The sequence below is a fragment of the Aspergillus karnatakaensis genome, assembly GCF_047715665.1.
Source record: "Aspergillus karnatakaensis strain CBS 102800 unplaced genomic scaffold BJY04scaffold_12, whole genome shotgun sequence".
NCBI lineage: Eukaryota > Fungi > Ascomycota > Eurotiomycetes > Eurotiales > Aspergillaceae > Aspergillus > Aspergillus karnatakaensis.
The window spans coordinates 208505-223177 of NW_027395724.1; the positions used below are offsets into that span (position 1 = coordinate 208505).

The window sequence follows — 14673 nt, forward strand, 5'->3', positions numbered from 1 at the left end:
CGCGCGAGCAATGAATGATTACAAACCATTGGCCGAAGTAAGGCCGCAGAATATTCTTGTGAGGCGTGATGGGGTGGATGAAGTGTGCGGTTAATTGGGTTATCAGGGGACTTCATGTGCTCTGTTTGTCTGATCGGAATTAGGATACCGACTACTCAATCTCCTCCTGTAGGCCCGGGGGATAGTTAGTGGTTTATTCTTTGGTAGAAACGGTGACATCTTGTGTCATTCAACCCCGACAACCGTCCATCCGTACCCCTTCTTCTCTCTGATTAGTTGTCGAAGAGCTAAGTGCTAGGGAAACTCAGAGTCCTGGATAACAACTTCGCTTTACACATCTGATCTTATTTGATAACTTCTACACCTTCTGATAGAATCGACTCTCCGGCGGCCCCAAATAACTCTCCCTCACACCCCCGAGATCAACGATAATCTTGTCAAGAATACAATTCTGTGCACCCAGACGCACCCTGAGTACATGCTGGCCTACCCTCTCAAGATCCATCTGGTGTCGACGTTTCCAGACACAGTTCGTAACAGACTCTTTCCATCCCTCTGGTAGAGACCCTGGAGTTGCAGGTTGAGGAATGAGCCGGTGCATCTTCACTGAGCCATCATCGAGCTGGATGTCGTATGTGATTGGCGTATTTGGGTCGGTGTCGAGGGTGAGCGTAAATTCAAGGACAAGAGTCGCGGAAGAGGTTGGGGTGAAGGTTATGAAAGGATATTCAAGGTACTCTTGATGCGTCGAGGGAGCGCCAGGGCATAGTGAGACGGCCCCGGTTGGAGTTGGTCCGAGATATGGGAGAATCTGATAACTTGATGACGGAGTATGCTGGAATGATGTCGCGTTGATCGAGACGTGACCGTCCGATTCAACAAAACCACGGCTTTCTGGAGGAGGATAATTCTTCTTGACGGGGACGTGGATCTGCTCGAAGTCGCCGAGGGAGGAGCGGAGGTCGAGAAGGACCTCGTTGTCAAAGGTTTCGGGTAAATTGGTCCAGTCCACTTCTACTTTCACGAGTATATCGTTGCCTTTTGGGTTGATTGTTCCGCTTGATGGATTGGGTATGAGCCATTCAAAAGGGGATGTGAGGGTCCATGCTACGGCCTTACTTCCTCGACAGTAGATCTCAACCAAACGTGTGCGAGGCCCGAAAGGCTCCAGCGGTGGCAATGTGACCTCTTTCACTTTATCGCGCCGTGTTGGGTGTGTACGGTCCGATTCCTCGTTCACGAGACCCGGGCGAACGCCTCCGTGTCCTTCAACCGCAACTCCGATATAACCGCTAGCCGGGTTTGCGTCTTGTCTGGTTTGAACGAAGCAAATACCGCTTATCATATCACGGTTGGGGGCATGCCACGTATCCGTATAACCGTAGTGCGGCTGGCGCATAATGTGATCCCATTTACCATCCAAAAGCGAGTGATACTCTTCGCTTAGATCGAAGTCTGCGTCGAAGAGGTGTAGAGCCTCATGTGCTAGCTTGTTGGCTGTGTTGCGTCTTTGTAAGCCGTACAACTGGTTCTTGGCTTGATTGACTCGGAGGGCGACGTAGATGTAGCTTGCTTTGATCGGATGAAGGATGAGTTGGAAGTAGGAGGGAATGGTATTTTCTGGAACCAATTTCCGTACCTCTTCTGCCTCGTCAAGAAGATCTTTCCACCGCTGAAGTATTTCTTCGGCCTCGCCGTAGTTGATAAGTGAAAAGGTATCACTTTCAATGTGCTCATGCTTTCTCAAGGCCACCAAACGGTCGTGCTTTAGGAGCAACTCCGAGCATCTCGTTGATATAGCATCGTCTAGCCGAAGAGTCCGCTCAATAAAGGTATGAAAGAAAGATGGTAGTTGGTGGATGTCCAAGATATTTATATTCCAGGCCAATGACATGACGGAGGTAATAGGCACCTCCAAGGGTTTGATGTCACCAACGTTGAAGATCCAGACTTGGTTTGCGCCTTGATCGTAGGTGTGCTTAAGCTGTTGCCAGACCTTTGCGCACGAGTTGCTATTCAACCACTTGTAGCTCCTGGGTGTACCCACGTATTCGAGGTGGTAATAGACCTATGTACTCAGTTAGCCGAGCAAGACGAAGAGGTAGATGAAAGTACCCCTGCTCCTCCTTTCCGAGTCCTTTCATTACCGCTGGGCAGCCGGCGAACAGTTCCAAAGTTATCATTAGCGAACAGAAGGGTGATATCGTCAGGGATCTGCAATCCGCCATCGTAGTACTCTTGTACCTCTTTATACAGCGCCATAAGTTCTAGACAAAAGGTAAGCAATCAAGCCAGCTGCAAACCAGACCGACATACGTGGAACTCCATCTTCCTTCCCGTAAGTCTCCTTTATAATACGTCGCTGCGTCGACAGCACATCTTTGACCACTACAGTAGGATCATCTGCGTTTATCGGCTTGTCTCCATGTCCACGCATGCCCATGGTAATATAGCTTTCATGTCCGTATGCTCGCTGTGCGCCTTCCTGGAAATACTTGGTGACCTTATCCTTGTTCGCCAGCCATGACCAACTCCCCTCTGGCTCAAAGTAGGGAGCGTCAAACCACTCATTCATGGCTCTTTGCATAGGTTCATGATGTGAAGTTGAAATAACGATGCCGTAACGATCCGCAGTTTCTTGATTCAGAACATCGTCCATGAAAAAGCTGCTCCCAGGGTGTGGGTAATCAAACCACATAGCTGGCCATAGGAAGTTGGCCTAGAAAAGTTAAACAAGCTGACTGATATACATGGTGCAGCATTGGAATCGTACCTTGAGTCGAAGAAGCAGTTCGAATACCCGCTTGTAGAAATCAGCATTGAAGCGAGGCCCGACTTTCTCATGCACCCAGCTAGATAAAGATGGTGCTTCATCGTTGATAAATATTCCGCGGTACTTGACGCTCGGAGGCCCGTTTTTAGTTATAATGTCGTGTGCGTATAGATTTCCTGCTTGTCTAATAGGAGCATCTGCCCACCAATACCATCTGAAATAAAGCATTTAGCTCTAATATGATCACGAGATGTATGCCAGGGGAGGCTAGCACAGTGAGGCACAGGATCACTCACGGAGAAACACCGATCTGTTCTGATAGAGTATACACGCCGTATATGGTCCCTCTCTTATCACTTCCGGCGATGACCAAAGCCTTCCTCACCCCTGGAAGTGGCTCTTCGACGACCTTTGTAGTGTAGCACTCCCATTGTCCTTCAATGCTCGAACAGTCTAGCTTGCCGTCACGAATGAGCGATTGTATCAAGGGCGACTGGACCACGCTCCCCACAATTATTGCATGCTGCACTGAGAGGTTCTCGCTGCCTCTGTAGATGAGCCGAGATGCAGTCTTCCGGGTAACCCGAGCGAAATCATCGGCTAGAGTTGTGGCTGCAATATGAACGCCAACGAAATCCTCCTTGCTGAGGACAATTGGCGCATCGAGAAGGCTGATTGATCCCACCGAAGGAGTATGGCTTGCGAATCGAGGCGCATACATTGTCGTATGAAGTTAAACTTTGTTACCGATACGGATGAAGGGTCGACAGTCAGAGGATTTAATACTGATATATGCTTGCGACAATACCTAAAACCAGCGGCGACTTTCCTCATACAGGTCGGAATACGACTCGTCCTCCGTCCTGCTTTAAGTCCAACCGATATTTTACCTCTTGTAGACATGTTGATGGTTAAGTTAGGGCATGGGGAAAAGTGCGGGGATATCGGGATTTCCCCTTTTGGATCGGTTGAGCCAACTCTCGCCCGACCCCAAATTGAACCTCTCCGCTCTCTCTTCATCGCATCCTGCACAATCAGCTTAGCTACACAACGAATCATGGAGATTATGTGGCAGTCTTCAGACAAGCCGCCCAGAAAGCGAACTTCGCAAGATAAGTTGCATGGGGATTCGATAGCAACACTGTACTGACAACTTGCTTGTTCACCGTGCCGACCCTGTCGTACGCGCAAAAAGAGATGCTACCATGTCACTACCAATACGCCCCAAATGGCCAATAAGGCGTCCCAGCCCGGAAACGTTAGCCTCAGTTCCATTGGCCTTCAAGCAAATAACGACACTCAAGATCCGAGTCCACACGCGTACAGTCCCGAGTTTGTTCTCGAGGATGCCTCCAGCGTGTACAAAGCAGACTTGAGGTTTAACTCCCTGATGTCACATAAAGAGCAATTAAGCGCGCACGGCCAAATCGGACTTAGTTGGCATACGAAGCACAGGCTGAGAGACCCTCCAGTCCTTGAGTCCATCCACTATCGGAGATATCTGGAGGAAGCAGGCGCCTTTCTAGAACTTCCGCGATCAACAACCGATGCCTTGTTACCCATCTATAATGCTATTCTAGATGATCTCATTCCTGTGGTGGACGGAGCGTCCGTACTTCGGGATCATAGTAACGCAGAATGTTCCATTTACCTTGTTAGAGCACTATGTCTTGCCGTTTGCAAGACCAAGCAGGCCGTTCCTTTCCTTCGCCTAAGTCCTGACGGTCCCGTAATGGAACCCTTGAACTTTGCGCTTACTCTCTCGGAAGGCCTTGACGTGGCCTTGAAAGCCGACCTTGAACCTGATCGACTTGTTAAAGTGCAGATTCTGGCTTTGTTGCACCTTCATAACCATGGGCCAGCTGGAATCGAGCGCTCGCCGAGTTATCTCTCACAAGCCATATGTGAGGCGTGGTCGATATCGCTACATGTGATCGCTCCGCCGAAGCCTGATCAGGAACAATGCGACTACCTCTGGTGGACGCTGCGGAACTTTGACCGACTCAACAAGCCCATTGCCAGAGCAGGCCCTTTTATGATCGATGATACCGACATTGGTATTTTACGTCCCGCGGCTAGGATTGGGAGCTACCGATCTCAGCTTATGGAGATGGCTCTGCTCTTGGGCGACCTCATGGTTACGGCAACAAAGTCATACAAGGCTAGCTCTACAGCAACGACTGACGGCTGCGAGGTGTTTCCAAGTCTCTCGGATATTGTATCGTCCAGTCGATTTGACCAGTTTCACCGGTCACATAAAGGTAAACCTTCCCCTCAAATATTCTGGTCTCTTGCTAACAATAACATAGCTTATCTAAAAATTTGGTATCATGTCGCCGCGATGCTCACTTCTCGATACAGCGACCCCCAGAGCATACAGTATAATCGTCGTCTGAAGTCGGCATATGAAATACTTGACATCTTCGTACAGGAGAATTACCAGTCTCTACCCCCGCTCCCTCTCCTTCCGTATGCCATATCAATGTCGACAACAGTGATATACCGCGCATGGCGTGACGGCGAACGCGACCTAAACGACACATATAAAAACCTTGGCATGTGCTGCAGTGTTCTGGAAGGCCTTGAACAGGTCTGGCGAAGCGCACGAAACATGGCGTTGCTCGCTGTTAATCTGCGAAATGCTATGAAGCCGGATAGCGCAAACCAGGGAGGTCGCAGAAACTCTCCCTCGCATCGCATTGTATCCCCAGCTTCTGTTACTGCCCCTACACACGGCGACAACGCCGCCAATCTTGGGCAGAATGCCCTCGCTCCCATAGAGGAAGAGGAAGTACCCGAAAGTTTCTGGGCGGGACTTGAAAGGGCTTGCGTGCAGTTTGATGCGACCTTCGACAATCTGCTAGATTATGAAGCTTTCTGTGCTTTTCAAGAAACGATTCCCGTGGGGCAGTTCCATCAGATGCATGACGTGTGATAGCGGACTTCCACCAGACCGTCTATATTCCAACAGACAACGTCGCACGCAGCGACAATCCTCGACTCTTAACAAATGCTGGCTAGCATCTTTTCAGAGGAACCTGTAAAGCAAAGGCCGCGATGCGCCGAAAATCATGTGCCGGGTACAATTTCGTCAGGAGCCAGAACAGAAGTTTGGTAAAGATAGTCAGCAAACAGGTGTGAGCTTCTGGCGCAGTCACCTGTCTCTTTTGGTTCTCAAATCCAGCACAGATTGACGCGGTCCGGGCCGGCCTCATTAGATATGGAGTCAAGTCGACTGCATGATCTCAGGCCCCGATGGCGTTATTGGACGCATCATCAGCTGCAGAGATAGCGTCGATCGAGCCAAGCCTTTTTAGTGCTCTGCTATGGCTCCAAGTCAGCAGGGTCCAATATATGATGGTCGTCAGTAACGCTTAAGGAAGAACCGAAAGCTGTTCAATTGGGCCTGAAAAGTCACCGAGGAGATTTTACCGAGAAAGATCGAAGAATCAGATATTGACACCCCCACGCGAGGCGTATCCGGTAATTCACTCTCTTTTCACGCAATCAGAACCCTGTCCTGATGCCATCTCGGAAGCGCCGATAACGACGTACCAGCTGTGGCGTGCGTTGCAGCGGTGCGTGGTTCGAATTACCTCGGAGTCAAGTGGCCGACGGATGCATTCCTGGGGCGATTGTGTCACTTCATACCCAGAAGCTGCTCCGCCTCTTTGAAGCCAATCGTCTTATCTGTCTATACTTCCAATGCTCAATTCCGAATCATGCAGCTATGTACAATCTCATCGCTTTCATCCGGTCTAACATGGATTAGATGCATCATAGTGGATCCGATATGCGTGCTCGCAGCTCCCGCCATCGCGTCTTTCCTCGAGAAAAATGCTGGTGTAACGTGGTTTGAAGGTGGTTGTACCATTTGCCCCTCCTATGTTGACATGCACGTCGGCCCACAACCTTAACGAATCGCTACAACTGCCCAGGTACACACATTGGATAACAAAGGGCTGGATGGTGTCTTGCGGAGCTTATAAATGCATCATTCGGCGCAGATTTTGGGCAGCTATCTGACAGCAGCCAGCTCTCAGAAAAGCTCCCGATTTTGACTGCGTTTTTTTGAACGCAATGGCCTGGCGTCGACCTTTTAGCGGGCGCAATGCTGTGACGGAGATCAACACTGATGCCCAGAGAGAACAGATCTCTACTGGCAGCGCTCAGTATATCGGCGAGAAGGGAGGCAACGATGCGCCCCCTACTTATCAGGATGCCACTGGAGCCCCAGTTGAGAAGAAGTCCCCCTTGGGATATGATGTCGGCCCCACGACTATCACGCTGCTGAACGTGACTATGATGATTGGGGCTGGTATCTATTCTACCCGTGAGTGGTCACTCATCGTCATGTCAAGCAAGGCACTAACATGGCCCAGCATCATCCATTTTGACCGGTACCGGCTCCGTCGGTGTTAGTTTTATCTGGTGGACGCTTGGTTACTTGGTATGCACCAACTTGATAATGAGCTTCTCTGCTAATTATTGCAGCTCTGCCTCACGTCTGGAGCTGTGTACCTCGAGTTCACGGCATACTTCCCCAGTCGATCGGGCTCGGAAGTTGTTTTCCTTGAACAGGCATTTCCCCGCCCAAAATGGCTTTTCCCGACCACATTTGCTATACAGAGTGTCATTCTCTCATTTGGAAGTGCCAATGCTACAGTTATGGCCAACTATCTGATTGCTATATCGGGCAAAGAGGCTAGCGAATGGACCATAAAAGGAACAGCTCTAGCATGTTATACCGCGACGACCTTGAGTACGTCCCTTCGAGCCCACCAGTTACAGGGAAAGAGAGCTGATTAGCATAGGCTTGGTGTTCAACACCAAATACGCGTATTGGTTCTCAAATGGTGTTGGCATAGTGAAGGTCTGCACTTTGATCTTCATTATCCTCACAGGCTTCGTCGTCTTGGGTGGCAATACCAGAGTCGAGAACCCTAAAGCCAACTTCCATGACGCTTTTTCGGGCAGCTCTAACGCTACCCCATACGGCTTCACAATTGCGCTCTATCGTATCATCTTCTCATATGGAGGATACAACAATGCCTTCAATGTTGCCAACGAAGTCAAGGTACGCTGAGAAACGCTGTCAACATCAAGCGAAGCTAACGTCCTTGCCAACAGAACCCAGTCAAATCACTCAAGATTTATGCCACCGTGGCTCTGACCATAGTCTATCTGCTATACATGTTCGCCAACGTCGCCTTCTTCGCCGCTGTACCCAAAGACGAGCTCGCAAACTCCAGCCTAACCACCGCAAGCCTATTCTTCAGTAAAGTCTTCGGCGACAGCGGCGCAGTCCGCGGCCTCAATTTCCTCATCGCCCTCTCCTCCTTCGGCAACATGATCGCCGTCCAGATCGGTCTATCTCGCAAAATCAGAGAAAGCGGCCGACAGGGCGTCCTACCCTGGACCAACTTCTGGGTCTCCACCAAACCCTTCGGAACACCTCTCGGCCCTTATGTCGTTATCTGGGGGTTGACTATCCTGATGATTCTTGCTATTCCTGCTGGAGATGCCTTTAACTTTGGTAACGCATTTTTCCCACCAGTCATTCCGTGAAATCCAATACTAATAGTTAAAACCAGTCAACAACCTCGTCGTCCTTCCAACCGCGGTATTCAAACTCGCCATGGCAGTGGGTATCTACGTCGTCCGCTGGCGCCGCAAGAAAGCAAACCTCCCCGAGCCGGAATTCAAAGCCTGGCACGCCGCCATCCTCTTCAACATCCTGATCCAGACATACCTCCTCGTCATGCCGTGGTATCCGCCCGACGGCGGGCAGTTCGCCGGCGACGTCAGTTTTTGGTACGCGACGTATGCGGTTACGGGTATTGGGATGTAAGTCACGCGGCACCTTACTATCTTCTTTTACTGTTTTGGAAGTTAGCGGGGAAGACTCGTGATACAGCATACTAACTAGATACCAGACTCATCGCATGCGCAATCTACTACTTCCTATGGGCATTCCTCATTCCGATTGGGCGGGGGTATAAACTCCGGCAGGAGGTTATCAGTCTTGATGACGGGGCGCAGAGTAATCGGCTCAAGAAGGTTCCTGTTGCGGATGTTGCGGAGTGGGATGCGACGCATGATGCGGCGGGGAGGCTTACCGGGGCTCAGACGAGGGCTGAGGAGATTCAGGTGCTGGAGAAGGGGGGTACTAAGGTGAGTTCGGAGGGGAGTGATGGGACGAGGAGGAAGAGAGATGGAGCGGATAGTGTTTAAGTTCGGATTGCAGGGGCTCTGGTCATCGGAGGGGTAGGATAGGGCTTGGCTTGGAGCCTGTACTGCATGTACCTAGCAGTATCAGTGGAGAGTGCCATAGGTTGAAAGTAAAACGTGTACCTAATGTTCACAGTACCTAGCCATCTTGCTAGGGCATCATCTTCGATAGCCGGAGTACCTAGGTACAGTACTAACATCCCTAAATCAAGTCCAGATCTTCTGCAGAATCGAGAACAGACAAGACAAGCGAGTCCAGCATCTATCTGATTTCTTTTCTCTCCACGGAACACTCACGCCCAATGAACCCCAGTCTCAAGATCACACCACACAAGCTACGCATCCCGCAGGATTCTGAGGCGCTCGACGACTAGCCGCATCCTGTAACTAGCTTCTAGTCGCAGTCAGCCATGTTTCTCTGTAAGCATTAGAAATCAACTTTAACGATAGTCGAACAGAGCAGTTCTTTGTCTTCGCGGTTCGACGATCACATACACACCCCACACCAGCGTCTGCAGTAGCTACAAGTTGATGGCGGATTGACATATACACATCTCGCCACTCCAGCGCCAGAAGACGAAATTCGAGGCTACCTAGCTTCTGGCAGCTGGGTGATATAACAAGGAGTCTCGTCTTGCGCCGTTAGCTTCCGATCAAGGGCTGAAGGGCAGTCAGTCTTTTGTATCGTCTATCTTGCTTCTCATTATAGCAGAATCCAGACAGCACGAATTGGTTACGTAGCATATGATTGAAGGGGTTCAGTGTAGCTAAGCCAAACTCGCAAGCTCAACCCCCAAGGGCTAGACACCGCGGCGCTTATCTCTGAATCCCAGCCAGTCCGATTTATCACCATCCAGGATATGGACCTAGGAGGTAAGGTTGTCGTTGAGACCTGCCTGCCCCGCCCCTCCCTCCTATCGCCACGTCATTCTACTCTATGCTGTGAACCGGATGGCGGATGGATGGATGGGTGAGACAGTTTACTTACCTACACGCTACCTCTACCTTTCTTCCATATATGCATGGAGCGGTCATTGGTTAAGCATAGGTCAGGAAGGTCTCATACATAGCTTCGCTTGCGAAGATCCCAATTGCAGCATCTATTTATTTCTCTCCTCCGGATCGTCGCTCTGGATTGGGGTTAGGAAGGTTGTCTTGGTGATATCTGGGGTATCTGATCTCTCTGCGCTACGCTGATCTGGAGGAGTGGGTGAAGAGGCAGATGAGAATTGTACGATGGAAGACTATAGATCAAAACTGGTAAACGATATGATTAGTATTAGTATTAGAGTGTCCAGCTATATGAGTGTATGTACAAGTGTTCCACGAAATCTACCTAAACAGCAAACATATGTACACTCCACCGACCTAGTTATAGGAGCCCCTCAACCTCCTTCCGAGCCCTCTCCAGCAAAGTATCTACAAAATCATCCTCAACAACACCCTCCCTCCACGTAACCCCCAGAACCAAACACCCATTAGGCCCAGTAGCCACAGAAAACTGCACCGCACAGCCCGTCACACCCGCAGTCTGTGAGAAAACCGCTCTGTGCATTTGCGGCACTTCAACAGTTTCTTTCTGTTCCTCATCCTGTCCTTGTTTCGCCTTCTCACTCTCAACCTTCACCACACCCAGACTGGACATCTCAAACGAAAGCTGCCTGGGCTTCCCCATCCTCCCATCCAGAAACTCCTTCCCATAGCTCTTGACGTATTTCAGCAACCCCATCGTCGTGTTCTTGCCCTTCAGCGCGAGTTCGTGTTTCACAACCCGCCGAGCGCGCTGCGCTTCGCTCCACGGGAAATCGTCAGTCTCTTTCCCTCTTCCCGTGAATGCCTTGCGGTGGAATTTGTCGAGGCATTCCTGCACCCACACGCCCATTGAATCGTCATTGATTCCCAAGTCCGGCGAGAACCACTGGCGGTTTGACATGGGGATGCTGAAGGTCAGGGTGGTGTAGTGTTCCGGGATAATGGCGAAGAGGCACCGGGCGATGATAGTCGCGAGTGTACATGTTACCGTCGTTCCATGTGCGCGGCAGACTTTCGCCAGCTGCGCAGTTTGTTCGGCGGTGAAGGTAACAAGTCGTGCTCTTACTTTCTGCGGGGGTTGGATTTTCGCGCCGGCCCAGAGCTTCGGGTTTGGTTTTAAGGGTAAGAGGGCTTTGAGGAGTTCTTTGGTGAGGTAGGGGAGTGAGAGAGGGAGGGGGAGGATGGTTTCTAGGGCTGGGAGGAGGTCTGATTTTGGAGGGGTGATGATTTGTTTTGCTTCGCCGGGTTGGAGGGTTGCGGCGGCGCGGAGGGCTTTGAGGAATGTCCTGTGGAAGGCACTGCCGGAGTTGCCGTCGAGGAGAGAGTGGTGGTAGACAAAGGTTGCGGTGAAATTTCTGGCGTCTTCGTGGGTTGTTAAGATGATGAGGCGCCAGAAAGGTTGTGGCGCTTGGAAGCCGGTGTAGTGCTCATGCTCCAGCAGCGCTTGGAGTTGAGTGTCATGGTCTTCCGGAGATAGTTTCTGGAAGCTGATTGGCTGGTCAAGGTCGATGCTAGGTAGGCGAACAAGGTACGGGTCCTCTGTGTCCTCGTCGAGCGCGATAGCAGAGAGGGCCGGGTGCTGGTTGATGAGTGCTTCGACGGCTTTGTACACGTAGTCTTTCAGCGGGAGACTGTATGACTGAGGAAGTGTGTAAGTTGCTGTTAAGCCGGCATTGAAGTAGAAGCGCCTGGAGTGGGACGCAGTGAAACACTTTTCCAGGGACCCTGCAGAGGGTTAGTCTTGGACAATGCATTGTTTACTGGTGATACTTATACTAACCGAGGTCGCGCAGCCTCTCAAATTCGCCGGTATTTACTGCCATAATTGGAAGAGTCAAAGAGATGACTCTTGATAGAAAGGTTGCACAGCAGGAGAAGGGCTGCAGGATAGGAGAGGACAGCCTGTTGAGGACAATATGAAGGATGCCGCTATTGTGGCAATGCTTTCACGTGACTTGATGGAGACGGGTGCCTGGCTTGCAGCCAATCAAAACACAGTGTGCCTGAATACTTCTGTCCTCTAATTGGTCGGTTCGTGTTTGTATCAACGCTATTCGGAGTACGGAGTAAATCGTGTTATTAACTATATTGGGAGATTCTAAAACTTTTCCCGCTGTGAGGCAAGCACGAATAGTATGCATTTTATAGCTGCAGGTTGTATAACGACGCTAGTCTTAATCCTGTCTCGGGCTGTACAGTTGCTGTACAACTCTGTATATTTATGTATAAATCAGCTTTAGTTTATAGTGCGGAGCAATATAGTACACAAAAGCGACTTAGCATGACAAAGCAATATAGTATAAAATGGCAATATAGAATGAAAAGGCAATCTAGTATAGAAAGTAACATAGTATAAGAACCTATTATAGTAAGAAAGGCAACCTACTACAAACGGATATGATAGTATAGGCACCATCAGATCCTATAAGATTGCATAGCTACTCCTTCCTATCATGGCAGACGGTTGTACCACCTGTATGAGCTTGTGGATTCCTCATTGGGCTATGCTTAGGGCACGATTCCTTGCTTGTAAATATGTACATGACTCTTAATTTTGCGAGGCTACCTCATAAATACTCACAGGATCGCCATAGCACCAACTACCGCCGCTCCCAAAACACCCCAGCCAGCCGCCTGCAGCGCATTCGCACCATCAGTCGGGGTAGCATCGTCTGCACTTTCTGTCTCGGTGGCATTCTCGTCGCCGTGATCACTGTGGTCCTCGCCAGTACTCTCCTCATCACCGTGGCTATGTCCGTGGTCATCCTCGCCGCCCTGCGCCTGGCCATCGGAAGTCGAGGCATTGGCGTTGCGGTCTGCGGCGGCGCCCTCGAAGTAGAAGGCTTCGACGCCGGTGTTGTTGGAGCAGGGCGCAGAGGATGCGTCGACGGTGCCGGCTGTGAGCTGGAGGTCGGCGCACTATATTTGTCAGTTTAGGCTCAGAAGTGTACAGCCTGAAGAGGAGAAGTGGTTGACGAACCGTATACAATCCACCGCTGGGGTGTCCGTTCGACACAACCTGGAGCGTCAGGTTGAGTCCATCGACAAGCTCTGTTCCGAGGATATCCTCGGTGAGTTCAATCTCGGGGATACAGAACGATCCGAGACCTTCGATGCGGAAGGTCTTGCGGAGGGTGACGTTGTAGTCGGGGTTTGAGCCGAGACCTATCAGAACCTGTACGGCGGTCTGGTCGTGGCCGAGGTCAATCTCGACAGGGAAGACAGGCTCGTCGAGGGAGATTTGAGTGCGGTTGGAGCTTGCAGAGAGACCTCCACAGGGGTACTCGGGCATGGTCTCGGTGTCGCTACCGCGGGGGGAGGGGTAGTTGAGAGCAAAGTGGGCGGACGCAAGAGGCGTCAGAAGCGCCGCGGGAAGGAAGAAGGACCTCATGGTGGTGTTTGGTTGTAAAGGGACCGGAGAAGGAGTTTGAGTCAGGTAAAAGAGAAGCCTGATGGCCACTGGCAAGGATATTGCGGGCTATATATGCAAACTGGAGAAATATGCGCACCAAAGGCTTGGGGCTGGGAGGTCGGTCTGCAGTGCCGGCTTCCATGGCGGATGCTACTTTGTAGGAATCTATCAATCCTGCTTGGCGTTTAGGAAGTATTAAGATGCAGGTTATAGCAGTAGCCTATGGTGGAGTGCCAAGCTTGATGGCGTTCAAAATGTGCTCATATGCACTCAGCCCTAGACCCTGTCGGTCACATCTAAGCCTATTCTTCTGCTGGGCGTTGATAACCGAGCCAATGTTAGGCTGTAGTCCGGAGTACAATCAAGTGCCTTTGCAGAAAGAACCGGTTACACCCCGCCTCAATAATTATTGGCGGTGCGGTATGAAGGATTGAGTAACTGACTCTGGAATCATCCCGCACACAGTCTTCAACAAAATAATAATAATGCTACATAGTAATCCACTGTATCTAATGCCCATGCGCCTCCGCCCAAACCACATACCGTCCCACCGCAACCTCCCCCAGAAACAAGCCCCCAAGCACCGAGCAAAAATATCCCACATTCATCGTCATAACCCCCAACATCCTGTAACAGCAGTCAGTCAGCAATCCTGATAGAGATCAGAGTAAAACCTACAGTAAATAATTAACCCCCGCAATAACCAAAAACGCCGCCCCCCTCGGCAAATCCACACTGAACCGCCAAGGCACCACCTCAGCATTATCCCTCGTCACCACTCTAACAGACTCCTCCACGCCCCTCGCCGTCACCAATGTCCCTGTCTTACAGTCCGGGTCGGCTGCTATTCGGCCTGCTTCTGAGGGTTTGCCTGCGACGACGATGTATCTTCGTTTGAGGTGTGCGTTGAGCCAGCGCTGCTCGAGGTAGGTTTTACACGCGACGAGGAGGCGCGAGATCACGGCGAGGATTATTAGGAAGATGCAGGTCCCTGCGTAGGAGCCGGATGTTGTGGGTGTCCATTGGGAGGAGAAGAGGGGGGTGTCGTGGGCGTTTGTGAAGACCATGGCCATGGTCATGGTTGAGCCGGAGCTGGAGTCGGAGGAGTGGCCTGTGTGGGAGTGCGACATTATGGGTGTGATAATTGAGATATGAAAAGGTGAAGTTGAAGTTGAAGTGCGAAGCTGTAGATAATATGAGCGAGGCAGCAATCCTCAATGCCCCA

The 14673-nt window shown here is 50.8% G+C and overlaps 6 protein-coding genes across 6 annotated transcripts; 2 read left to right on the forward strand and 4 right to left on the reverse strand.

Moving 5' to 3' along the window:
- Positions 1-34: 34 nt before the first annotated feature.
- Positions 35-3494, reverse strand: BJY04DRAFT_226232 (uncharacterized protein; the record flags this gene model as incomplete). Its single annotated transcript, XM_073718378.1, has 5 exons — positions 35-2068; positions 2116-2267; positions 2317-2719; positions 2774-2987; positions 3070-3494. The coding sequence occupies 5 exons, from the start codon at positions 3492-3494 to the stop codon at positions 359-361; spliced, it is 2904 nt and encodes a 967-aa protein (XP_073573732.1). The 3' UTR covers positions 35-358.
- Positions 3495-4001: 507 nt separating this feature from the next.
- On the forward strand, positions 4002-5708 carry BJY04DRAFT_215811 (fungal specific transcription factor domain-containing protein; the record flags this gene model as incomplete). Its single annotated transcript, XM_073715570.1, has 2 exons — positions 4002-5034; positions 5083-5708. 2 exons carry the CDS (start codon positions 4002-4004, stop codon positions 5706-5708), a joined length of 1659 nt encoding a protein of 552 aa, XP_073573733.1.
- Positions 5709-6811: 1103 nt separating this feature from the next.
- Positions 6812-9362, forward strand: BJY04DRAFT_226234 (amino acid permease-domain-containing protein; the record flags this gene model as incomplete). The annotated part of the gene is made up of 8 exons (XM_073718379.1): positions 6812-7106; positions 7156-7223; positions 7268-7535; positions 7588-7850; positions 7904-8309; positions 8368-8620; positions 8710-8947; positions 9318-9362. Exons 1-8 carry the CDS (start codon positions 6854-6856, stop codon positions 9360-9362), a joined length of 1794 nt encoding a protein of 597 aa, XP_073573734.1. The 5' UTR covers positions 6812-6853.
- Positions 9363-10267: 905 nt separating this feature from the next.
- Positions 10268-11956, reverse strand: BJY04DRAFT_183509 (uncharacterized protein). The gene is made up of 2 exons (XM_073710480.1): positions 11817-11956; positions 10268-11761 (listed from the first exon to the last, which is right to left on the reverse strand). Exons 1-2 carry the CDS (start codon positions 11857-11859, stop codon positions 10377-10379), a joined length of 1428 nt encoding a protein of 475 aa, XP_073573735.1. The 5' UTR covers positions 11860-11956; the 3' UTR covers positions 10268-10376.
- Positions 11957-12425: 469 nt separating this feature from the next.
- Positions 12426-13589, reverse strand: BJY04DRAFT_183510 (putative GPI anchored protein). The gene is made up of 2 exons (XM_073710481.1): positions 13017-13589; positions 12426-12955 (listed from the first exon to the last, which is right to left on the reverse strand). The coding sequence occupies exons 1-2, from the start codon at positions 13425-13427 to the stop codon at positions 12614-12616; spliced, it is 753 nt and encodes a 250-aa protein (XP_073573736.1). The 5' UTR covers positions 13428-13589; the 3' UTR covers positions 12426-12613.
- A 202-nt stretch (positions 13590-13791) lies between these two features.
- Positions 13792-14635, reverse strand: BJY04DRAFT_183511 (copper transporter family protein). The gene is made up of 2 exons (XM_073710482.1): positions 14127-14635; positions 13792-14075 (listed from the first exon to the last, which is right to left on the reverse strand). Exons 1-2 carry the CDS (start codon positions 14576-14578, stop codon positions 13958-13960), a joined length of 570 nt encoding a protein of 189 aa, XP_073573737.1. The 5' UTR covers positions 14579-14635; the 3' UTR covers positions 13792-13957.
- Between the last annotated feature and the right edge of the window lie 38 nt (positions 14636-14673).